Source organism: Bombina bombina, chromosome 8 (genome assembly GCF_027579735.1).
Source record: "Bombina bombina isolate aBomBom1 chromosome 8, aBomBom1.pri, whole genome shotgun sequence".
Lineage (NCBI taxonomy): Eukaryota > Metazoa > Chordata > Amphibia > Anura > Bombinatoridae > Bombina > Bombina bombina.
The window spans coordinates 35,759,141-35,786,399 of record NC_069506.1 but is presented as its reverse complement, the minus strand read 5'-3'; the positions used below and the strand labels follow the sequence as shown (position 1 = coordinate 35,786,399).

General features: G+C 37.0%; 1 protein-coding gene and 1 pseudogene across 1 annotated transcript; one reads left to right on the top strand and one right to left on the bottom strand.

The window, feature by feature from the left end:
* Positions 1–1,379: 1,379 nt before the first annotated feature.
* Positions 1,380–27,158, bottom strand: SLC66A1 (solute carrier family 66 member 1). Its single transcript, XM_053690295.1, has 8 exons — positions 26,566–27,158; positions 25,760–25,966; positions 10,287–10,416; positions 9,565–9,652; positions 8,084–8,229; positions 4,401–4,493; positions 3,312–3,497; positions 1,380–1,701 (listed from the first exon to the last, which is right to left on the bottom strand). The coding sequence occupies exons 1-8, from the start codon at positions 26,583–26,585 to the stop codon at positions 1,603–1,605; spliced, it is 969 nt and encodes a 322-aa protein (XP_053546270.1). The 5' UTR covers positions 26,586–27,158; the 3' UTR covers positions 1,380–1,602.
* Positions 3,873–3,972, top strand: LOC128639297 (uncharacterized; annotated as a pseudogene).
* Positions 27,159–27,259: the final 101 nt, after the last annotated feature.

The window sequence follows — 27,259 nt, the reverse complement described above, 5'->3', positions numbered from 1 at the left end:
GACCGCTGCTCCTTAAATCATCCGCCATCTCAGAAGTGGCAGACAGCAATCATCCTGATCAGATACAATCAGGATGATTGACACCCCTGCTAGCGGCCGCAAATTGTTCAGGGGGCAAATTGGCTGCACATTTCTTGTGAAATGCATGTGCAATGTTAAATGCCGGCATTTAGTGATGCTGGGCAGACATGATTTGCTACAGCGTATCATGTCTGCCCAGTACTTAGTAAATTGACCCCTAAATATCCATTATATAGCTTTATTTTATTAGAGTAGAATTAATTTCTGAAGATAGAGATATTTAGGGGATTTGCTTAGACCTACAAGGGTACTTCTGCTAATAAGGTTGAGAAAATACAGCTCTATTACATCTCACCAAGGAGTCTAGATCTGGTTACTTAGGGAGACTATAGAGCATTGGTTTTCAAACCTGTCCTCAGTCAGGACACTCTAACAGGACACATTTTGTGGATATCTGAACTAAAGCACAGGTGAACTCAGCCGATTAGTAAACATTGTTATTTTACCTGCTCTCATCCAAGGTAATACAGAAAACCTGGCCTGTTGGGTAGACCAGGTTTGAAAACCAGTGCTATAGAGTGCCCTACAGTATGTGCACATTTGCATACTCAGGAATAGGTTTGCCATCTGTTTTTGTACATACAAATTATTTTTTAAAGTTTTGTGATACCTTTTGCAGTACTTCATCCTGTAAGTAAAAGGATAGTTTATAGCTAATGTAGAACACATTACTATATACAGACCTGTTCCATGTTTGTACAGTAAAAATATCAACAAAAGTTTCACAGACACCAGTTTCCTTAAAGCCCTTGTGTGTCCCCAGCAAATACAGACACAGATACAGGCAGCAGGACTGGACTTCAAAGAGATTTTCATGTCTACGTTTACGAGTGGAAACTCAATACGAGCAGATGAAATCAGACAGAGGCAATCCAATGTTCTTTCAGGTTTAATGCAGTTCAATTCCTTAAAATAAACAAAAACACCTGGTCCACGCGGTGTAACACATAGAACAGCAGCCCCAGCAATATTGGAATCTGTTCATCCGATTTGTGGTTCTATAAAACACCATATGTTTTAAAGTAAGCAGCGTCCCTTCTACATATATGTTGTGCAAATCTATGATAAGTCTGGTGCAGACTGACCGCTACAGTATGTGCTTTTGTAATTCTGCTACAATAGAATATGTAAACATATATAATATTTTTATCCCTTTATTTGATCCAGGTAAAGGCCATGTATTTGTTTCAATATCTAATATTAAGTATTTGCATATATTTAAAAAATAAAAACAACCTACACCCCCACACCAAATAAAAAAAATATATAAAGTATATAAAATAGCCTACAAATATACAGTGATTTTTCTGGGTAAAAATGTGTTGATCTCACAGTGATGGGGATAAAAAATATAGCATCTCTGGCTTTATATAAAACAAAAATTATTTTTAAAAAAAGTGCTGCAGCCGAGAGCTGAATAAGATAGAGGAGAGGGTGTAGGGTTATCTGTGTAATGCTGTGGCTGGGTGCAACTTGGCACGTGTCCATATTTAGGTCCCTTTTTTGTTAATAAAATAACTTTCAGGTATAGATGGGGCTCCTCTGCTGACCAAGAATCGGTGTAGTCTCGTCCAAAGAGCTGGAACTTTTCTTATGGTAGAGAATAAACTGAAAAATGATCTATGATCGAGTAAAGGAGGCAACTTGAAACGGGGAATACAAACACTAAATATACATTAATAAAATGACATTTATAGCACATATTAATGTACACGGTGCCCGCCCTTGCAATTAAAGGGAAGTGTGCACATGGGTAATTTGATAACAGAACAAAAATGTTTTGTTTTTTTTACTTGTATGCTCTGTCTGAATTATAAACTTTCACATTCCTTTAAGAGAATCCTTCCTTTTAAAATAAAAAAAAATAGTGTGGGCCTCTAAATACAGAGTTAAATGTTTCACTTTTAATAGTAGAACAAAATTTAATTACTTTTATTTTAATCAGCTAGGAGTGAACTCACATATAAAACTGCAAAACTAATCTAGCCTATTGCTTTATGCTCTATGTATACAGAATCAGCTGCATTTTACCTTTATGTGGAGTATCAAGAAAAACCTTATGCAACAGAGACCTAGAAATATTCTGAATAGATGACCATGTTATATAACATGATTAAAGGGACAGTCAACACCAGAATTGTTGTTGTTTTAAAAGATAGATAATCCCTTAATTACCCATTCCCCAGTTTTGCATAACCAACAGAGTTATAATAATACACGTTTTACCTCTGTAATTGCCTTGTATCTAAGCCTCAGCAGACTGCCCCATTATTTCAGACTTGCATTTTAGCCAATCAGAGCTGTCTCCATGGTAAATTCATGTGCATGAGCTCAATGTTATCTATATGAAAGACGTGAACTAATGCCCTCTAGTGGTAAAAAACTATCAAAATGCATTTAGATTAGAGGCGGCCTTCAAGGTCTAAGAAATTAGCATATGAAACTCATAGGTTTAGCTTTCAACTAAGAATACCAAGAGAACAAAGCAAAATTGGTGATAAAATTAAATTGGAAAGTTGTTTAAAATGACATGCCCCATTTGAAACATGAAAAAAAAAATTGGACTTGGCTGTCCCTTTAAACTACTCTGCTTTTCTGGTCTTACAAATTCAGATAAGCTGCCCAATTGGATGAAAATTGGTTACCTAAAAATGTATTTTAAACAAACAAATCTAACATACAACATCAGTGCCCAGTAGAGCACTTTGAAATTTAATTTGCACAAACACAATGTGCCTATTAATATGAAGGTAGAGAGAGAGTTAAATGAATCCATTTAGAGGGACATGAAACCCATTTGTTTTAGTTTTATGATATAGATAGAACATACATTTTTAAATAGGTTTCCAATTCACTTCTGTTATCAATCTTGCTTTAAATTTCTTGGTATCCTTTATTGAAGAAGCAGCAATGCCCTTCTGGGAGCTAGCTAAACACAATGGTAAACCAATCACAAGAGGCATATGTGTGCAGCCACCAATCAGCTGCTAGCTTCCAGCTCCTGAGCCTACTGGGTTTTCAACAAAGGATACCAAAACACAAAGCAAATTAGATAATAGAAGTAAATTTGAAAGTTGTTTAAAAATTGTATGCTCCATCTAAACCATGAAATAGAAATATTGGGTTTCATATCCTTTTAAATTTATATCATGTCACCCCTGTGACAAAATGCGCCAAAGTAATAAATGAGGTTCCTATCTAAAATCACTGCAGCACAGAGTGAAGGATACAATAACATCCAGACTCATCACACCCAGACTGCCGACGAGCCAGGGCAGGTGATGCAACAAATAATTGCTCTCTGACTGCCCGTTGTCTGGTGCCTTCAGGAGAATGCTAAGCCCGTACATCAGGTTACCGAGAATAACGAGGCAAAACAGCGACAGCGCCAGGCCTTCTGTTGATCTTCTCTTGAACTGGAGAGAAAAAAAAAAATCTTTAACATAATAATGTAAAAATGATAATAATGAATCCACGTGTTCACTAACGAAGACGACACCTGCACTGATACATACAACAGCAACACTGGACCTGTGCAGACACAACTACACCGACCAATAGCTATGCACACACAGCAACACCTGACCTGCTCACCTTTGTGACAATTTGTACAATGCTTACAGTAAAGGCTACAAAATGCATCTCTCATGGTCTGCCTTGGTTTGATCCATAAGGGATGTGGTGCATCTCGTCTCAATATGGTTTACTCACACTTATCCATCTTTCGTTAGATTTTAAACCCTAAATCCCCATAAAAAGTTTAATTACAGTTAAACATACAAAACTTTATTGTGCTAGCTTTGCCAGCACATATACTAAAATTGGAACAATACAGAGAAGATTAACACGGCCCTTGGGCAAGGAGGAGACACAAATTAGTTCCATATTTTTTGTGACGTGTTTGCTATGAAAATGCATCGATATCTCAACAGTATATAATTTAAAACAATATTCTTTCCTGTATTGCGTTTGTGATATTTATATAGTAGTTCACTGGGGTTTTTTGTTTGTTTTTTTGAGTACTGATAAATATCTTACAAAAAAATAAAAAATAAAAAACTTTACAGGGTACATTCACTGATGTGCCTGCTTTTTCTGTAATTAAGCACTTAATCCCCTCTTCAAGAAGTAGAAAGAACACATACTACATGATCCATAACAGAATACTGACCCTGCAACATGCTGTACACGGATTACTTGATAAGTACAGGAGCTCATTTAGACCTGTTGCTAATTGGCCACAGTAGTGGAAATAAGTTAACTCAATAAACACATACAAACAAACATGGACACACAAACATGGACGCTAAGCTACTTACATTGGTTATGATTTGAGGAATCCTGGAACATAGATACATTACCGACGAAATGGAACCGATTACAAATCCGATTATGTCTTGAGTGGTAAATGGCTAAAAGAAACATAGATCAGTACCCACATTATATCCTCAGGCAAGTGTTGTATTTGCCTGTACTTGCGGTTATAGAGCACATTAAATACATACAGTATACACAGAATATGCCTGAGACATTAGAAAAAGTATAGTGCTGAGAGACTGGTACACAACTATAATAGCTCTTTACTGCACAGCCAGAGGGAAAAAACAAACAAACACTCATTAACAGAGGTATGATGTACAGAACTGTAATAAGAAATCCTCATACAACACAGATGGTCTCTGCTTATTCTGACTCCCCTTTTCCAGCAGAGGGCGCTCTACTACATGTACTCCAATGAGATTGTCAAATTTAGTATAAAAAGTGTCAAAGTGTTAAAATGTGACTCCTCATTCTGTTCTGGGATATTTGTCTTAGAAGACAGAGATATATGAAGACTGAAAAAACCAAATCCTTATTTCAAAGGATCATTATAATGAAAGACTTGCTCTAATTTGTGAGTATCATTTTAGTACAAGTGACCCTGCAACTGTGTTTAACCCCTGCAAATGGGTTAAGCACATAGCTAAAATAATGCTAGGGAGTCAGAGAACTTCTGGTCTAGAACTGAAACTGCTGCTGACTCAATCTCAGCAGTTCTCTGTGGCTTCCTAGCTCTCAAATTAGAGTGAGTAATAACCCTTTAACTACTGATATTAATTGATAAATACATAGTATATTAGTACATATGTTATTGCTGCTATAGAGTAGACTGTGAGCTCTTTGGTGCTGGGCCCTCCTACTTTTGTATTAATCTAATTTTGTTACTTGTACCCAGTGTTACGGAATTTGCCAGCACTTTAATTTAAAAAAATAAAAACATAGAAAAAGATAATTATTGAAGGAAACCTAAGCATACCAAAAGAATGGAATAAATGGTCTCAAAAGAGAGGCAGTTATCACCTTGAAATGTCTGGTTTCATTATGCAGAACTACTTTGCAATATATGATTTATTTTGCCCCTTTTTCACGAAAGTCAGCTCTGAAAAATTAGCAATTTCTAATTCCCATGGCTAACTCTGCTACATATGTCACTAATTAGCTATCAGAAAACAACTGCAAAACAATGTATTATATATGTAAGAATATATAACCAAGCTGCCTCCATCTTGTATCTATGTAGAGACTAAGAACTGTTGGTTTTTTCTTAATGCTAAATGTAAGACCATAGCTATAGCCATGTTGTCTGCGGAATGACGCCCAGATTGGCTCTTCCAAATTAAACAAATGGGGGGGGGGGGGGGTGAAATTTGGCTACTGAAAAATAACTGCAGTAAAAATGATGTTAATTTGTTTTAAAAACATTTAGACTTGGCCGATATGATACTGTAACGCCCCAATGTCACGCTGTATATACATTTATTTACAGACATATAAACATACATATGTACACATATATAAAAGGGTAAAGCTAATGTCCACAAAACCGTTAGCTCTGCCATGTTATAACTTAGGTCATCTGTTCTGCTAAGGCAAATTAGGAATGGTTATAAATGGCTTTCTAGAGTGTGCAACCAATGACTGTGTGCAATATAATTGTGTCTATACTTCAATGCTCAACATGAATTGTGAAGCCCACAATATATTTATAATTAAATTACAGTAAAGGAAAACAAAATAATGAAATATTGCAACGTTGTTTTACTACATGCAATTAAACAATTTATATTGTTTAATGTCCCTTGAAGTTAGTTTTTGTGGTTACATATTGACAATACAGAGTAGTGTCCACTAGGTGGTAGTAATGTAAGTCGCATCTAGGACTTCATACAGCTCACACAAATTTGATTTGTTCTCTTGGTACCCTTTATTGAAAAGCATACCTAGGTAGACTCGGGAGCAACAACGCACTAGTGGGAACTAGCTGTTGATTGGTGGCTGCACATATAGGCCTCTTGTCATTGCCTCGCCTCATATAGCTACCATAGTGCATTGGTGCTCCTTCAACAAAGGATATACATTTTCATTTAATCAAATCAGCACTGTGCAAAATATAAATAACATACAGCACCTCACATTCATAGTTATGATAACTGATCCAATATCCTTTCAAAATGACCTAGAAAGATAGGGGATTATCTTAAAAGGGACAATCTACACTAGAATTTTTATGGTATAAAAGATAGATAATCCCTTTATTTACCATTCCCCAGTTTGGCATAACCAACAGTTATATAAATACACTTTTCTCTCTGTAATTAACTTGTATCTAAGCCTCTGCAGACTGCCCCCTTATTTCAGATCTTTGACAGACTTGAATTTAACCAATCAGTGCATACTCCTAGGGAACTCCAGGGGCATTATGTTATCTATATGGCATTGAACCAACGCCCTCTAGTTGTGAAAAGTCACAATGCATTCAGATAAGAGGCGGCCTTCAAGGGCTAAGAAATAAGCATATGAGCTTACCTAGGTTTAGCTTTCAACTAATAACAAGAGAACAAAGCAAAATTGATGATATCAGTAAATTAGAGGGTTGCTTAAAATGACATGCCCTATCTGAATCATGAAAGTTTATTTTCAACTAGACTGACCCTTTAAGTTGGAAAGGTTTGCGATTTAAGGAGTCATTTTTCAGAAGCAGAAATGATGGTTGATTCATGGAATAGACATTTGATAGAAATGAAAGGACAAATACTGGAACTGAAGTATGCCTGGGATTTGCATGAGGCTACCCTAAGAATCAAGGCTGTAGGAAATACGAGCAGACTCTATGGGACTTTTGGTTCTTTATTTGTCGTCCAAATGTTTCTTTGCTGTATATGCATGAGAGATATATATTTGCCATTAACCCTTTCTCACTCTGGTGCTAATGATGGCTCAGAGCCGTCATGAGCACTCTCCCACCTTGAGGGAGATCTGGGGGCTCCTTACTGCTCCTACCCCGGCGATCGTGCCTGTAGAGTGACAGGCATCGCCGGGGCATCACGTGATGCGCGGTGACATCATGTGCAATTACGTGATGACATCATAGCGCAACTTTATTTATACTTAACAATGTTAAGTATAGGAGGAGGGGGGTATGCTGCTTAGAAGCCTGTATCTCAGGCATCTAAGTAGCTACAGACCCCCAAGAGCCATTGTTGGAAAGGTAATCGCTTAACCTTTCCAACAGTGTAAGTATTGGGGGTCTGTAAAAACAAAAAACATTTTATATATTAGCACCCAGGTGGGATATGGCTTAGCAGCCAAAGGGTTAACAAGTCTGTGCAGATCATTTGTTCACCCCTACAGTGGTCATCTTTTTCTTCTATAGATACTGAGAACTAAAATAAAGCTCATTATAAAAAGAATTCTACATAAAAATGTATTTGTCAACAAAAGTATCTTTTAAAAAAAAAAAAGGTAAATGAAACCCCCAAAAAATATTTTGTGATTCAGACAGAGCATATAAATTTAAAATAGTTTCCACTTTACTTCTATTATCAAATTTGCTTCATTCCAATGATATTCTGTGTGGAAGAGATACCTAGGTAGGCATCTGGGGCACTACATAGCAGGAAATAGTGCTGCCCTCTAGTGTTTTGTAAATGGATAACATTCATGCCAAACAGGTGTTCCTCACCTCCTCTCCTGACTCGTTAACTGCAAGCAGGTGCCGTCTGCCAACAGCAGAGTATGATAGATCGTGCTCGGGCTTCTGGAGAGAAGAAATCACTGCTACGGAACCAAAGACCACAAAGCCACACACAGCGTTTATTGGGGTGGACACTGGAAGAGGGAAAAATCGAGAAAAGTTAAATATTACATTTGACTTCGGATGCAACTATAGTAACAGAACTAAATCATTAAAGGGACACTGAACCCAATTTTTTTTCTTTTGTGATTCAGATAGAGCATGAAATTTTAAGCAACTTTCTAATTTACTCCTATTATCAAATTTTCTTTATTCTCTTGGTAGCTTTATTTGAAATGCAAGAATGTATTTTAGATGCCAGCCCATTTTTGGTGAACAACCTGGGTTGTCCTTGCCGATTGGTGGATAAATTTGGTTCCAGAGTTCTGAACCAAAAAAAAAAAAAGCTTAGATGCCTTCTTTTTCAAATAAAGATAGCAAGAGAACGTAGAAAAATTGATAATAGGAGTAAATTAGAAAGTTGCTTAAAAATTACATGCTCTATCTGAATCCCAAAAGAAATAAATTTGGTTTCAGTGTCTCTAACTTCATTTAAAGCTTAACTTATTCTTATTTAACCCCCCCCCCCCCCACACACACACACACACACTATTTACTTCTGTAGACAAGTCACAGCCTTGAAAATTACTGTGAGAATGGGGGGTGCTACAATATAATAACTGGGTACTTTCAGCTCCCTCCCCAGATACAGCTTATAAAGTACATAGACTGATTGATTAAAACAGCTGTGTAAGGAAATTACTGTATTTTTCTTAAATTAAAATATTAATAAGTGGAGAGAGAAATCAGAATAATCGTCTGCTTCTTTATCAGTCATTTAGCTGCTGTTTTCCACAAGATAAATATTTATAAATACAATACTCCAGAGTCTTTTCCGGTCTGCTGGGAACATCTATTTCCTACCTCTGGAAACTTGGTAAAGTCTAGTCAAAATTATACTTTCATGATTCAGAAAGGGCATGTATAATTATAAACAACTTTCCGATGTAAACTGATAAGTTAAAAAGTGAAATCCAAATGCAGTTAGGACAGCATAGAACGTCCTAAGGGCGGGAAGGGGTTAAAGGAATAATACATTAAATAAATGTATATTATAATATATATTTTGTGCCGCTGGAATTTATTTTTATTTTTTCGGGAGGGGCTTCGATTAAAAATCAGAACAATCCCTTAGTTTTCAGAAATGTCTGGAGAACTGGATTCTGGATTTCTCCTTACCTTGTGCAAGTTAGGCTATTCCACTTCACAGGACTCTTATGCCTATATCAATGTTTCGTTGTGCATTTTTGTTTTCATTAATTATCAAATAAACAAAATACAATACAATACTTCCAGTGCAAAAACGAACAGCTAACATCACGCATGTTGATGCATTTTACAGAACAGTAATGTTTGATGTGCATACTTACAATTTGGACCCTGGTTCCTAAACTTATAATACACGTACAGGAAAAGCATCAGTAGATCCGCCAGCACGTAATAGACAGCAGTGTACGTCTGGAAGAGACAGCCCACATGAGACGCAAAAGTTAATAATAATAAAAAAAAAAATATATATATATATATATATATATATATATATATATATATATATATATATATATATATATATATATATATAGATATCATGAATTAATATTGATAAAATAGCATGCAGAGAAAGTTTGACGCATTTCGTCCAGTGCTTAGCCATAGGGGCCCATTTATCAAGCTCCGAATGGAGCTTAAAGGGCCGTGTTTCTGGCGAGTCTTCAGACTCGCCAGAAACAGCAGTTATGAAGCAGCGGTCTAAAGACAGCTGCCCCTTAACCCTGTCCGCCTGCTCTGAGCAGGCGGACAGGAATCGCCATAATACAACCCGATCGAGTACGATCGGGTAGATTGACACCCCCCTTGTGGGCGGCCGATTAGCCGCGAGTCTGCAGGGGGCGGCGTTGCACCAGCAGCTTTTGTGAGCTGCTGGTGCAATGCTGAATACGGAGAGCGTACTGCTCTCCGCATTCAGCGATGTCTGTCAGACCTGATCCACACTGTAGGATTAGGTCCGACAGACATTTGATAAATTGGCCTCTTAATTATTAACAAATGCCTGCTAACTTGTCACACTGCAGGCGTTTGTGGGGAGCTATACCTGTAAGGGAAGCTGGTGCGATAGGAAGGCTCCCACAAAGTTACAAGAATCTCCGCCCAGCCATCCCATCAGGAACCAGATGGAAAGTGCCTTGTCCATATTTCCAGTCTTACAGGACCTATAGTACTGTCTGAGAGGAGAGATAAGGGAGTGAGTGGATATCAAATAAAGAAAACAGAAAATCACTTATTTATTACACATAAAAAAAACAAACATATATAATGTTAAATAACCAGCCTTGTTTTCCATTATCCATGTATAAACCACCAACATATTCTGTAGCACTCTGGATAATAAAGTGGTAACACAACATTTACACATCACAGCTACAAACACATGAAGGGGACTTTGCCCATGAATTACAAAACTAGTGATGAATACAACTTTTATTTAGAGCACAGTTTGACAAACCTGGTAGCCTTTAAATTAGGCCCTGGTGCACTGGTTTGGAGCCCTCAAGACAGCATTCAGTGTGCCAGTTGCTACTAAAATTTAGCCTGGTGCAGATGGACCTTTTCTGGGCTGCATTTCTAGGAACTACAAGTCCCAGAATGCCACACAAGCAAACAGGTTAGGGGTAGTACATAGAAGCTCTAGTGGGGGAGGAAAGCAGGATTGACGGGACACAGAAAGAGTCTTCAGGGGCTCCTGGAGGTTAAAACACAGACATGTTGGAAGATTTTGGATTGCATCCTATGCAGTTCCATAAAATGTGATCCCTACACTACAGCTGCAAGTGGTGGCCCCAGCCCTACACTGTCACAGCACGTGTTGCGAATATTTCTCAGACTGTACAACCGATATAAAACCATGTCACTGCATCCTAGCTTTTTATTACATTTGTCAAGAGATGATGTAATGTGTTCTATAGGACATGCAGGCCTGTGAGCTTAAACTCTCATGGACATACTAGGGAGAAGTTGTGTAGATGGAAACGTGAGGAGAGGAATCTTGTGCAAAGCAAATTGGGTTAATAGGGAATACTTAAAGGAACAGTATACTATAAAATGTTTTTCCAATTACTTATTTTTACCAGCTGTAGAGTATAAAATGTATGAGATCTGCTTTTTTAAGGCTTATTTGTGTATATGAATTAGCAGATTTTGTGTTTTGAAGCCACAACCTAATAAAATGGGTTGAGCTTGTAGGTATAATCAGATATCATTGTGTCAATCCATTCTAAATACATCTGCAAGGCTAATCCACCTCTCTCGAAGCTCCGTTTCTGCTGCACCTCTCTGTGAGTCCCTTCACTGGCTCCCCATTCACAGCAGAATTAAATTCAAAATTCTAACCCTGACCTACAAAGCCCTCACAAATGCTGCCCCACCCTACCTGTCCTCACTCATCAACAAATATACCCCAACCCGCCCCCTAAGATCCAACAATGACCTGCTCCTTGCATCCTCTACCATCACCTCCTCTCATGCTAGACTACAGGACTTCTCTTATGCAGCACCAACACTCTGGAACGCACTTCCTCTCCTTCTTTAAACATTCTCTAAAGACCTTTTTGTTCAGGGAAGCCCATCACCCGACTCATTAACAAATGGCCCTCAATTCCCCCTATATTTGTCTGTAAAAAAAATTATTTTATTGTATTGTTTCTCCATTGTACTTTTATCCTTGTACCCATGGGCAGCGCTGCGGAATCTGTTGGCGCTTTATAAATAAATAATAATAAAATATGAGTTTCTGTAAAAACTGGATCTTGTTAGAATATAGGAAGAATGCTGTATCAGATAATTTAGGCTTCAAAATGAAGGAACATAGTGCAGCACTGTCCATCTCAAAATGTGAAACAAAAACTTAACTATAGAGGATTGTAACGTAAAACTGCACTGAAGGTGAAATACTTTACAGCAGACTTTGTAACGATGCACTCAGTAGATACAAATAAATACCTGGGATGTGCATAAGAACAATGTAATCTCTGTTATTCATATAAATGGGTCACTTAATTCTAGGTTCTCACTTTGTTACACCTTTTTCATTCCTGACGGTAGAGTTGGTCGTTTACAAACTTACAATCAAATAAAAAACAAAAATGACAGTAAACAATGATAATTATTATATGATGCATCAAGTCATGTAATGATCATATAATGCAATCTATATTTAGGAATGCAGACACTCCCGGATCTGACTGTACATTGTCACATATCTGGGTTATTTATCTGCCCTGCGAATATGCGCTCTGCATTACTGGTTCAAATTAAACACAAACAAACAGATAGTAACAGTATGCAAACAAGGTGACAAACCCCAGTCAGTCTTAAATTTAGTAACATTGTGGGTCAGTGCCGCCAATTTTATCTAATCTCTTTTTAACTTTTAAACCTAGTATAGTTTTATTGGTCTTAAAAGAAATTTTTTTTATTATTCTTAAATGGACACTAAACACACATTGTAAACTACATAATTATAAACCTTCATATATAAGAATCATTTTGCAATTAAAATTGCAGCTTTGTTTTGTCAAATTAGTATATTGTTTTACGTTTTTTCTTTTTTACGGATTTCCCTGTCCCCCAGAACAAAATAACCCCTGCTAACCAATCACAAATTAATAATTTAGATACAGCACAAACTCTGCACTTGTACACACTGGGGTAGCCCGCACTCTTGTATTCCCTTTGGCTTAGCGCTGATTCAACTTAGTTATTATTGCAAAGAATGCTTTGCCTATCATGATTGTTGATGCAAAACTGATAATCCACTTTTTAAAATCATGTGACACCATAGAAGCTTAGGGAGGGAGGGAAAAGTAAACAAAAGCTCACATAAATTGCCTTAAAGTGAAACAAATACAAATTTTAGATGTATTTTACAACACAAGGCTTCACAATAAATAATTAATGCATATTGCAATAATGTTTCACTTGCAATTAAGAAACATTTTATGCGTTGTTAAAATCTCAAGTTTAATGGTCCTTTAAAGGGACAGTCTACCATAGAATTGTTATTGTTTAAAAAGATAGATAATCCCTTTATTACCCATTCCCCAGTTTTGCATAACCAACACAGTTATATTAATATACTTTTTACCTTTGTGATTACCTTGTATCTAGGAACCTTCTTCCAGCCCCCTGATCACATGACTGTGACTGTTTATTATCTATTGTCTTAAATTTAGCATTGTTTTGTGCTAAATCTTAAATAACTCCCTGTGCCTGAACACAGTGTTATCTACATAGCCCACGTGTACTTTCTGTCTCTTTGTGTTGAAAAGAGATTTAAAAAGCATGTAATTAGAGGCAGCCATCAAAGGCTTAGAAATCAGCATATGAGCCTACCTATGTTTAGTGTAAACTAAGAATACCAAGAGAAAAAAGCAAATTTGATGATAAAAGTAAATTGCAAAGTTGATTACAAGTAAAAGTCCTATCTGAATAATGAAAGTTTAATTTATACTAGACTGTCCCTTTAAAGCTGACAAATCTGTTCAAAATCTAGGAGACAGCCCATAAATATAGGACCCAGAAACGTACAAACTTACAACTCTTTCTCACGGCGTTCTTCTGCGTTACCACGTGTCCTGCTCCTCGGCCACTGCGGGTGCACGTAGGGATTACGTCTCTGTCCAGACGCTGCACATAGAGAAGAACAAGGAAACTCCTCGGCACACCAGGGATAGGTAAAAAGCCAGTCTTTATTTAGTGAAAAATAAAAGCAAGATCCTCATACAGCAACATGGTAAAAACAAAACATGAACTGGAACAGGGGGAACAACACCTCCTGTGACATCATACGCGTTTCATGCCTCTGGGGCACTTGTTCACTGATAGAGAACAGGTGGTGTAGGTGCTCTTAATATACAGATTTCTGTCCAATGACATAATATCAATTAAAACACAACTCATTAACCCCTGAAGTTCCTATCACAAACAAAAAGTTCTAACCTATATAGCCTCTCTATGTGGAACCTATTACAAAAATGTGAGCATATATGTATACATTGCAATATATATTTAATTCACAGTGTCACAATTTAATATAAACCATATATACTATTGTTTTTCTTTACATAAAGTAATAATAAAATATTAATACTGTAAAACAAGAAATGTGATAAACTCAAATTAAAGTATAGGTATATATCTAAACTGGACATCAAGACCTAATCCTCATTGTAATGTAAATCATATTTAGAGACAAAAGGGTTCATAATACATTAATTAAATAGTATTATGCATATAAGAACACTCCTTTTCCCTTAACAATACATTATAGTCGATTGGTCAACGTTGAATAAACATATTTACATCCATTCTGGAATTCAAACCCGTAGGTACCCTAGTTTTTAAATGCAGAATCCAAAAAACCTCTCTTTCATCAAGTTTCTTTTCCCTATCTCCACCCCGGGGATGTCTTGGTATAAAGTCTATGCCCTGTACTTTCAACAAAGATTTATCAGAATTGTGAAAATTTCTAAAATGTTTGGCAATGGGCGTCCTTGAGTCAGGGTCCTCTATGGACCTAAGATGTTCCATGACCCGGTCCTTCAAGGACCGTTTAGTACGTCCCACATATTGAATATTACATCCCTGACAAGTCAATAGATAAATTACGTGTGTACTATTGCAGTTTATGAAATATCTTATGTCACTTGTCTTGCCTAGTGCTTCTGATCTGCAGGTGTTACCCTGAACTATGTGCGAGCATGTTTTGCATCGTGAGGCATTACATTTGTAACACCCCTTACGTTTTTGTAACCATGTATCATTTACAACTCTGGGTAGCATAGAGGGCGATAATATGTTTCTCAGAGTCTTTGCTTTACGTGACACAAATTTGCAACCTCCCTCCAGAACTCTATTTAATTTTTCGTCACTCTCCAGGATTGGAAGACTCTTTTTAATTATTTTACAAATCTTTCCATACTCCATACTGTATGGTGTAGTAAAAATGGGTACGGAGGTAAAAGATTTCTCATTACTCTCCCTTATGCCCCTTCTATCTTTTTTATAAGTCAGAAGTTCTGACCTGGGGACCTGATCTATTTCAATTTTTGCTTGAGTCAAAATATTTTTTGGATAGCCTCGTGATTTTAGTCGCTTCACGGTGTCTGCAGCATGCTCTTCATAGGTTTTCGGATCAGTACAGTTCCGTTTCACCCGAATGAGTTGGCTTTTGGGGATGGAGGCAAGGAGATGTGATGGATGGCAAGAGTCATATTTGAGGATACTGTTACCCGACGTGGGCTTACGGTATAGTTCAACCTGAATTTCTTCATCTATTGGTCTAATGGTCACATCCAAAAAATTTAAAGAATCTGCACTGGATTCTATTGTAAAAATGAGATTTAACCTATTACTTGACACATATTGATGAAAAGAGTGAATAGACTCATTATCTCCATCCCAGATAAATACCAGGTCGTCTATGTAGCGACCATAGTAAATAATGGATTGCCTAAAAGGGTTTGTATCTCCAAAGATGTGGAAGAGCTCCCACCAACCTAAAAATAGGTTGGCGTAAGATGGCGCAAACTTGGCGCCCATGGCCGTTCCACATCTTTGGAGATAGAAACGTCCTTCGAAAAGAAAAAAGTTGTGAGTCAGCAAGTATTCCGTGGCTTGCAACAAAAAGTCTTAAATCTTAACTACATACATGGTTGACAGCACACATGAATCATTGGTAACCATTTGAGAGTTTGTTTACGATATTCTGTGTTTTTTACCCACTAAATTCCTTGGCGATAATATTTGAATATTTGGATATCGTCATTTATCTAACAGAAAGTATATTTAGGCTCATGTTTCGTTGGTGTTTATTAATTAATCTCCTTACTAAGTGTTCTACGACGGATGGACCTCAATTAACATATAGGGTTAATCATCCTTCTTAAGCAGATTGATTTCAATATATGCATCTGCTAGTATTTTATGGTTATTTGATTTATTAACTATTGTGGTATAAATTGGATACATGACATAATATTTGACTAATCCACAAGTATGATATATTAGGTGCCTACTTATATTATCTGTCATTTTTGATGCTTGTTTTTGACTGGGCACTCTATATATATATATATATCAGCAAAAAATTTACTGAACAACCATTGTACTTCCAGCCACAGTACAACAGATATGAATTTTTGCTTCTATAAATATTTCACAATACTATTGTGGTGACTATTGTGGTTTAATATAGACGCTATATATCTATTTTAAGTGTTATTTTTGTCTATACCTATCAATATATCATGGAAACACAAGAAGCACAAGGTTTTGTTTTTGAGGATCTTACACAAACATTAGATCCTTCAGCAGACACATTACAGTCTTGGTTAGATGATGTTCAACATGATCTAGAGAGCTTATTTGTACAAATGGATAGTTTAAGAAAGACAGATATTAGACTAGAACTGGACATTAAGACCTTCCTTATCTACCAACAGAGAGAACATATCCCTAGGGGACTTAGAATTAAAAAATTTCCATCATTCCATGTTACATGCTCTAAGTTCATAGAGGAATGGAATACAGCTCTTTCCACATGTTCACAAACACTAATTACAATTTTGATTAATTATAAAAAACAACAGAGGCTAACACTGATTAAACAAATGCAAGACTTACAAATTGAACTAAAACAGGTACAAACAGACCCTGAATTTGGTCTTTATGATACCCAATTTAAAGAAAATATGCAGAAATTTCGGAGAGAATTATGGGAATTTAAGGCACAAAAAATTAACAGAGATAAAATGGACTACGATACTGAAAATGTTTACTCATGGTCCCAAAAAGGATCAGTCTCTGTTAGCAACAATAAGAGTAGAAAACTCAGATATAAAAAATCCAAACAGAATAAAAAGGTAACTTTTAGTGATACAGAGTATGACTACGATACATCAGACAGTGATTCTGCAGGATACACACATGATGCTTCAGAACAGTTATCAGTACTCAATACACCTATTGTTCCCCAATTAGCATTGTCAAAAAACGGATTAGGCCCACCTCACTCAATTCTAAAACCGTTACATCCAAAAGAACACGTAGAGGGGGCCAAAACAGATACCGTCGTAGACACAGAAAAAACAAAACGATACCCACAGAGAGTAAGGAGGAAACAAACACACAGATATCTGCAAAAGAAGTGATTAATTTATCTAACTATAATCTTAGTCATGAAGAAGAGAAGGTATTGTCACGAGGACTTAGTTTTTCTCCGTCCTGTCATTTCAATCTGTTTCAGACCATTTTAGACTTAAACAAATTTGTGAGGTTGCTCACCCTTAAAAAACACTTTCTAAAAGATGAGTCTGAGACAGAGTTATTATCGGACGGGGAAAACAATGTTTCTCATAAACAACCTATCAACGACTCTGGGAGTGGTTTGACATTTCAAGACAAATGCTGTATACAGGACATGGAAGATTTACAATTGTTAGATACTGATGGTACTAGACATGGTCCATCTGTACAAGATATAAATATATCTAGATTAAAAAATAAAAGTACCTTTTATCCAGTACAAACGAGAGGTAATTCGTTGGATATTTTTCAACAAACCATTGAAAACCAACTCATTAAACTTGACAGTGATTTAAAAAATCCTCCCTCCACCACTACAGACAGTACCAAACATTCCAATAAAAATTTCACTGTATCCGACAATAAAGCATTGAAACAATTAACTTCAAATAAAAATCTTGTATTTCGAGAGTCCGATAAGGGTGGAAACCTAGTAGTCCTAAATAGGCAAGATTATGTCCTGGAAGCCTCCCGTCAATTATCAGATCGCAATACATATTGTACTTTGGCCACCAATCCTACGGCAGCATACAAGAGTTTATTGAGGGAAATAGTGAGATACGGCATGGACAATGGTATTATTTCGGCCAATATGTCAGAATATCTGATTCCGGAGTGGCCGGTAACTGCCGTATTTCACTATTTCCCCAAAATACATAAAGATCCCCTAAATCCCCCAGGGCGCCCCATTGTAGCGGGGATAGGGTCCCTTAACGAACCACTATCTGAATTAGTGGACATATATTTGCAGCCTCTAGTTTTAGCACTACCAAGCTATATTCAAGATACCACATCTTTCATTCGACAAATACAAGAGATTTCATGGAAATCCAGCTATACTCTTATGTCCATGGACGTTTCTTCATTATATACGTCAATACCTCATGATAAAGGTTTGGAGGCATTAGAGTTTTTTCTAAGATATAGATCTAATTATGATGAGGCCACGATATCCTTTTTGTTGCAAGCCACGGAATACTTGCTGACTCACAACTTTTTTCTTTTCGAAGGACGTTTCTATCTCCAAAGATGTGGAACGGCCATGGGCGCCAAGTTTGCGCCATCTTACGCCAACCTATTTTTAGGTTGGTGGGAGCTCTTCCACATCTTTGGAGATACAAACCCTTTTAGGCAATCCATTATTTACTATGGTCGCTACATAGACGACCTGGTATTTATCTGGGATGGAGATAATGAGTCTATTCACTCTTTTCATCAATATGTGTCAAGTAATAGGTTAAATCTCATTTTTACAATAGAATCCAGTGCAGATTCTTTAAATTTTTTGGATGTGACCATTAGACCAATAGATGAAGAAATTCAGGTTGAACTATACCGTAAGCCCACGTCGGGTAACAGTATCCTCAAATATGACTCTTGCCATCCATCACATCTCCTTGCCTCCATCCCCAAAAGCCAACTCATTCGGGTGAAACGGAACTGTACTGATCCGAAAACATATGAAGAGCATGCTGCAGACACCGTGAAGCGACTAAAATCACGAGGCTATCCAAAAAATATTTTGACTCAAGCAAAAATTGAAATAGATCAGGTCCCCAGGTCAGAACTTCTAACTTATAAAAAAGATAGAAGGGGCATAAGGGAGAGTAATGAGAAATCTTTTACCTCCGTACCCATTTTTACTACACCATACAGTATGGAGTATGGAAAGATTTGTAAAATAATTAAAAAGAGTCTTCCAATCCTGGAGAGTGACGAAAAATTAAATAGAGTTCTGGAGGGAGGTTGCAAATTTGTGTCACGTAAAGCAAAGACTCTGAGAAACATATTATCGCCCTCTATGCTACCCAGAGTTGTAAATGATACATGGTTACAAAAACGTAAGGGGTGTTACAAATGTAATGCCTCACGATGCAAAACATGCTCGCACATAGTTCAGGGTAACACCTGCAGATCAGAAGCACTAGGCAAGACAAGTGACATAAGATATTTCATAAACTGCAATAGTACACACGTAATTTATCTATTGACTTGTCAGGGATGTAATATTCAATATGTGGGACGTACTAAACGGTCCTTGAAGGACCGGGTCATGGAACATCTTAGGTCCATAGAGGACCCTGACTCAAGGACGCCCATTGCCAAACATTTTAGAAATTTTCACAATTCTGATAAATCTTTGTTGAAAGTACAGGGCATAGACTTTATACCAAGACATCCCCGGGGTGGAGATAGGGAAAAGAAACTTGATGAAAGAGAGGTTTTTTGGATTCTGCATTTAAAAACTAGGGTACCTACAGGTTTGAATTCCAGAATGGATGTAAATATGTTTATTCAACGTTGACCAATCGACTATAATGTATTGTTAAGGGAAAAGGAGTGTTCTTATATGCATAATACTATTTAATTAATGTATTATGAACCCTTTTGTCTCTAAATATGATTTACATTACAATGAGGATTAGGTCTTGATGTCCAGTTTAGATATATACCTATACTTTAATTTGAGTTTATCACATTTCTTGTTTTACAGTATTAATATTTTATTATTACTTTATGTAAAGAAAAACAATAGTATATATGGTTTATATTAAATTGTGACACTGTGAATTAAATATATATTGCAATGTATACATATATGCTCACATTTTTGTAATAGGTTCCACATAGAGAGGCTATATAGGTTAGAACTTTTTGTTTGTGATAGGAACTTCAGGGGTTAATGAGTTGTGTTTTAATTGATATTATGTCATTGGACAGAAATCTGTATATTAAGAGCACCTACACCACCTGTTCTCTATCAGTGAACAAGTGCCCCAGAGGCATGAAACGCGTATGATGTCACAGGAGGTGTTGTTCCCCCTGTTCCAGTTCATGTTTTGTTTTTACCATGTTGCTGTATGAGGATCTTGCTTTTATTTTTCACTAAATAAAGACTGGCTTTTTACCTATCCCTGGTGTGCCGAGGAGTTTCCTTGTTCTTCTATATATATATATATATATATATATATATATATATATATATATATATATATATATATATATATATATATATATATATATATATATATATATATATATATATATATATATAAAGGCACACGTTACATTAAAAGGCGTTTTTTTTTCAAAAGACCAATGAGTGCAAGCCATTGTATATACATACACAGCCATTGTATATACATACACACACACACACATACAGGTAATAGAAGACAGCACTCGCTGGGCTTAAGGATAAGCAATAGAAACTTTTATGTACGTGACGTTTCGGGGACAGCTCCCCTTCATCAGACGACATATAAACCGTTGCACACTGTACAAGGCTAACCCTGCATCATATATGCCTCTAATTATTCTCAGCAAATGTGATAAGATAATAAACAAAAGCAACGTGAGTTCTGCTAACATCGCTCCTATTCCAATAACACGTCTGTATTGGCTCCTCTGCATAAGGCAAGTGGTGGTTGAGTTTCGCAATTGCAAAACTGTCACAAACAAGGTGTCAATGTATTAAAAAAATGTTCAAACTTTGCAGCCTTGCAAAAAATGAACATACCAGTAAATATTAGAATTACAAGGGGTTAATGTTCCTGAAACCCTTCTACTTCAAAGTAAGAATTTTACACTCCAAAATATTTTATAGTTAGTCTGGGAATATATATTCATTGCACACACTTAAAGGGACAGTCTACAATAGAATTTTTGTTGTTTAAAAAGATAGATAATCCCTTTATAACCCATTCCCCAGTTTTGCATAACCAACACAATTATATTAATACACTTATTACCTCTGTAATTACCTTCTATCTAAGCCTTTTCTGACAGCCCCCTGATCACATGACTATTTATTTTTTATCTATTGACTTGCGTTTTAGCCAATTAGTGCTGTGTAGTGCTGTGTTGTGCTGACTGTTAAATAACTCCCCGGGCGTAAGCACAATGTTATCTATATGACACACATGAACTAGCAGTCTCCTGTTGTAAAAAGCTAATAAAAAAGCATGGCTGTCTGTAGTGTCTTAGAAAGTATATTAATATAACAATGTTGGTTGTGCAAATAATTTTAGTGCTCAATTTCTGAAAGTGTGGTTCAGCAGAATTCTCCACGAGGAAGTAAAAACTACAGCTCAAATTGTTAGTAGGTTAAAAACTGCTCAAAAATAGAATGTCTTCATAATTATATGGATCAGAGAAATAACTTGATCAGGTTATAGAGATATACGATTATTAAGACTATGATTGTTGTACATCTTTATATGTAATATGACAATTAATTCAGAAGCACTGCTATAAATGAAGACAAGGAAGGCGCTCTGGGGCAGCTCCCCCCCCAACAAAAATGTACAACAAAAGTGGTCTCTCTGATTTCCCATAGACTATTTGATTTTGACAATCAAATTGTATATAAGAATAGTGTAACTGCTGTGAGTACCACACAAAATATATTGGTGTTTAACTGCAAGTCAGTATCAGTAAATCTGTTATATCCACAAAACCCTGTGCAGTGTGCTATATCCCCCCTTTAACGGATAGTCAAGTCAAAATTAAACTTTCATGATTCAGATAGGGCATGCAATTTTTATTTTTTATTTATTTTTTTAATTTTATTTTGCGAAAATTCTGATTAACACAATGCACAGCACCAAGCCCGACCTGATGGTTAGAGTTTGGTCGGGAATAGGTGCAAACATATCCGCATTTCAACTTTCTGCATAAGTATGCTTACAAATATAGTTCCTAAAAGGGAAGGGAAGCAGGATAAGGGAAAGGAGGAACAAGAAAACCCATTAATTAATTCCCTTTAAGTGAGGCGAGAAGGTTGTGCAATGAACTAACTTCGGAGTTTGTTCCACATGTCTCAATACTAAGATGGCTGTAAATATGAGTCAGACAGGGCATAAGGCGCATATCTTCACTAACCAGTGGGCCAGTGCTCCCTCATGCTCGGGGGGGGGGGGGGGGAAATATATGTCAGGACTCCGACAGAGAAAATGTCTACTAGAATTGTGTGAGTGTGTATGTGAGCAGAGTGTGTGTGGGTGTCAGTGAGCAGAGTATGTGTGCTTTATTCTCCAGGTAATCAAATTTCCGATGAGCTGGTGCTTTAGTGTAGTGTTTCTCAACAATGGTCCTCAAGTACCCCCAACAGGCCAGGTTTTCATTATAGCTGAATCAGTGCACAGGTGAAGTAATCAGCTGATCAGTAACTCAGAGGTTACTAACTTGCTCTCACCCATCACCTGATTATGTCACCTGTGTACTGGTTCAGCTATCATTTAAACCTGCCCTGTTGGGGGTACTTGCGGCCCTCTGTATATGTGTTTCTCCGGCGTATCATATCTAGTGTCTCACCAGCCTGTGACCTCACTGCACGTCACTGCTACAGAGGCACCAGAGGGGCCCCTACCAGTAGCGAGGTCAAGGTCTCGGTAGTCCTCTAGAGGATTATCGCGACAGGTCAGAGCGGAAAGGATCTGTCAACTATACCAGACAGGGTAGTCAGCAATACTGTAGTCGAAGGGAGCCCCCCGTGAGTATACAGTGAAGAGGGCGGGGTTATAACCCCTAACCCATATCCTAGGGAAGGGGATCAGGGAAGAAGGGTGGAAGGTCCGGGGAAACTCGGAAAGAGCTCAACCCTCCCAGACTCTCATAAGTCAGACAGCAAGGGCATGCAATTTTAAAACAACTTTCCAATTTACTTTTATCATCAAATTTGCTTTGTTCTATTGGTATTTTTTTTAGAAAGCTAAACCTAGGTTGGCTCATTTGCTAATTTCTAAGACCGTGAAGGTCAATTCTTACCTCAGTGCATTTTAATAGTTTTTTTTTTACAGTTAGTCAGTGAAAGTTCATGTGTACCATATATACATATATAACATTGTGCTCACTCCTGTGGAGTTATTTATGAGTCAGCACTGATTGGCTAAAATGCAAGTCTTTCAAAAGTACTGAGATAAGGGGCAGTCTGCAGAGGCTTAGATACAAGGTAATCACAGAGGTAAAAAGTGTATTATAACTGTTTTGCTTATGCAAAACTGGGGAATGGGTAATAAAGGCTACAACCCTATATCATAGACATTATTCATACAGCGCATAAAAGTAACTACATTGCAAAATATATGCATACAAAATAAAATGATTTATACACTTTGAAAACTATAAAATTTAGTAAGCAAAATTTGCAAACCTGGTACAATCAGCGGGTACAACCCTACGGATTGTCTGTAGACTTGCTTACAGGTAATCAGGGGGTCCTTAGGGGATTAAGAGCAGTGGAAAGTGACAGACAGTGTGCTTTTGGTTCTTTTTTAAATGACCAAGGAAGTAGTTTTCTTACAGGCCAAGTCCTTTTTATAGTGGGGGGGGGGGGGGGGAAACTTGTACCCCATTAAGACACAAAAGAAAATATGCAGCTATTTACTTAAAGTGAATGTCAATTTTATCTGCCTGAAATAGTAACTAGTTAAACCGCTAAGTTTTTATTTAAAAAAAATATATATATAGTTTATTTAGATTTATATTACCAACATTCAATACATTCGCAGCAGGACTACTCCTACTTGCAACTTCCTGTTTCGGAGCATTGTGACGTATAGAGCGGTCCCACCCGTTCTACACGTATGTCTAATGCGCGCACCAGATAAGGCTCTTACTACACGCATGCGTTGCAATCTGATCCTTGACATATGTGCATGCGTTCTATACACTATTAAATTACTCTGCGCATGCGTTACCCTTGCATATACTCTGAGCGTGGACACGCATCTCTTTAGAAGGTGGATAGTATTGCCTAACGCATGCGCAGAAGAAGCTGATGATGTAGCAAGAAAGTGGCTGGACGCCCCGGGAGGGAACAATGGATTGGCAATAGCTCTTGTCAATCATTCAAGGAAAGAGGGACCAAAATGACGGGCGGTGGAATCACAGACCAAAATATAAGAAAAAAATTGATTTGTGCATTACAAAGTTTGAATAAAAAAAAAAACGATGAATTAAAGTCCCCATGATTTGGAGAGATCAATAATATGGTGTAAAGCACAACCAGTGAGTTTACATTCACTTTAAAGCACAAAGAACACACAATACTTGGAACATTAATCAATGAGTTCAGCCCTCATGTTCTGTAAATTAAGATACCACTTAATTTTACAAAAAACAAATAATCGGCACTCAACAACAAAACAGCCCTACATTAATAATGATGATTCCCAAATAAAATGTATTCCTCCAATTAGAGGCGTTCTACAGGGGCACTAAGCACCCACTGTCGATACTGTACAGCCCCAAAACCTCAAAAACTGGCACTAGCCACACATTTAAAGAGACATGATTCAGATAGAGAATACAACTTAATAAAAAGTTTCCAATTTACTTCTAATAACAAATTTGCTTTGTTCTCATTTTATGGCAGGAAATAGTGCTGCCATCTAGTGTTCTTGCTGATGTATAACACTGTTGCCATATAGTGCTAGACACTCCTAATGTATCCTTTGCTGAAAAGCAGGAGGGTAACAAGAAAATGTGAAAATAGAAGTAAATTGGAAAGTGGTTGAAAAATTGTATAAGCCATCTCAATCATGAAAGATAAATTTTGAGTTTCATGTCCCTTTAAAAGCACTTAGTTCTACTCGGATCAAGAAGATGGGGTGGGAATTTTAACAAGGAAAACATCAATAAGTAACAAAAAATAATTCCCAGTACCAACGTCCACCCTTGATATGTAGATTATAGGCAACATTACACACTACTTTAAAATGTCAGCACTGACTTCAAGCAGATACTTATTTATATAAAAGAGATAGATTAGTCAACATTAAACTTCCATGATTCAGCTAGAGCAGCAGTTTTAAGCAACTTTCTAATTTACTCCTATTATCAATTGTTCTTCGTTCTCTTGGTATCTTTATTTGAATGCAAGTTTAGGAGCCAGCCCACTTTTGGTTCAACACCTAGGTAGCACTTGCTGATTGGTGGCTACATTTAAACCAAAAAAGGGTAAGCTCCTATGCTTACATTCTTGCTTTTTCAAATAAAGATAGCAAGAGAACAAATAAAAATTGATAATAGGAGTAAATTAGAAAGTGTCTGCTCCATCTGAATCATGAAAGTTTAATTTTAAATTGACTATCCCTTTAATGTAACAGCTAAACAAAATGATTGCTTTATGCTTGTTACTTACTTTGTAAATTCAACAAGTGTAGAGATTTGTGGTATAATTACAACCCAAAATATACTTACGGGAAGGAAGAGGCTACGAAGCAAAGGATGGAAACCAGTCCTAAAACCACGCTGGCCACATCTCGCCCTTCATTTGCACATTCGCTAAATACATTCCAGATCCACTGAGAGCTGTTGGGGGGACAATCTGAGAAGTTTGATGGTAGGGACAAGGATCCAAACCGCCAATGACTTTTCTCTCCATCCATACTTGTGTTCTGTAAAGCTCTGAAAATACATTGATAATTAGTTTTCTAGCCCTGAACCTCAGTGTGAGACTCAACATTGTATGTGGGGTTTTTAAATGCTGCCAAAGGTATTTTTAACTTTCATAATAAACTGTTATCTGTCATGCAGCTGCAGCCCACCCCCTTCCAAAAACATATATTTTTTTTCATTTTTGATGAAGCTGTTCAACCAATGTAAGCTGAGCCACGAGGATGGCTATGTGCAGTTTTAACGGACAAACGTATAGTGCAACAATAACATGATCTAATGCATATTACATTTTATTAGTTCACAGATGCTTGTCTCTGGGGTTTTAACCCTTGCAAATGTGCTAAAATATTAGTACAAATCAGCCCAGGAGCCATTAAAAGCAGCACACAGCTGGTGGGCTAATCAGGCGCAGCATATGTGCATATCCTCCAACAATTGCTCAGGATTGGCTCAGCAGTGCATCTCCTGGGAGACATAAACCATATTTTAATCCCTTTGCTGGAGTAAAACACATTAAACATATGTGCATAAATAAAATGTTCTTATTTATTTATGCCCATTTCCCATGCTCTATTATGTCTCTTTAACCCCCATTTCCCATCACTTACCTGTAGTTATTGGATGTCATAAACTAAATAGTTTCACCATCTGCTCGGTTCAACTTTCGGTTCCGTGGCGAGTCCACAGCTTAAATTAGCTATATATATATATTTCCCTATTTAAACATCAGTTTTGGAAAATATCCCTTTATCTAAAATACCAACTAAAACAAGTTAATTCCCATCCTATTCCTCTAACTTAAAATTATGTCTGTGCTGTATAAAAAAACATACATATAAAATGTGAATAAATTACTAAATGTGTAGATAAAAATACTATAGTCAATCCAAGGTTGTGTGTATAGACAAAAACATTGTTGTCAGTGACAGAACACTACATATGTACCTAGATGCCCCTTTACCCTATGTATACAGTGTGTTCTGGATGCCCCATTACCCTATGTATACAGTGTGTTCTGGATGCCCCTTCATCATATCTGTACAGAGTGTTTCGGCTTCCTATGCCCCCCTCACAATGTATGATGAAGCCCTAGTCTAGCTCCTTCAGCCCTGCTAATCACTGGTTCCTTCATATCCCGTTTGTGACTGTGAACTTGCTTCTTCCGCACTTGCAGACCCAATTAATTCATCACGTGACCCAGGTCATGCGGCTCCTGCCCATAGTGGTCATGTGACTGCTGGTGATACATTGTAACAACAAGCAGGTGCTGCTGACACAACAATTCCATCCCAAAGGCGGCTG

What these genes read in the sequence shown, in the direction of transcription:
- SLC66A1 (XM_053690295.1), bottom strand. Translation starts at nt 26,585, where the DNA reads ATGACATCCAATAACTACAG. An exon ending in ATGACATCCAATAACTACAG is followed by an intron (nt 25,967 to 26,565) that starts GTAAGTGATGGG and finishes ATGTATTTTCAG; the next exon opens with AGCTTTACAGAACACAAGTA. An exon ending in CGCACCAGCTTCCCTTACAG is followed by an intron (nt 9,653 to 10,286) that starts GTATAGCTCCCC and finishes TGTCTCTTCCAG; the next exon opens with ACGTACACTGCTGTCTATTA.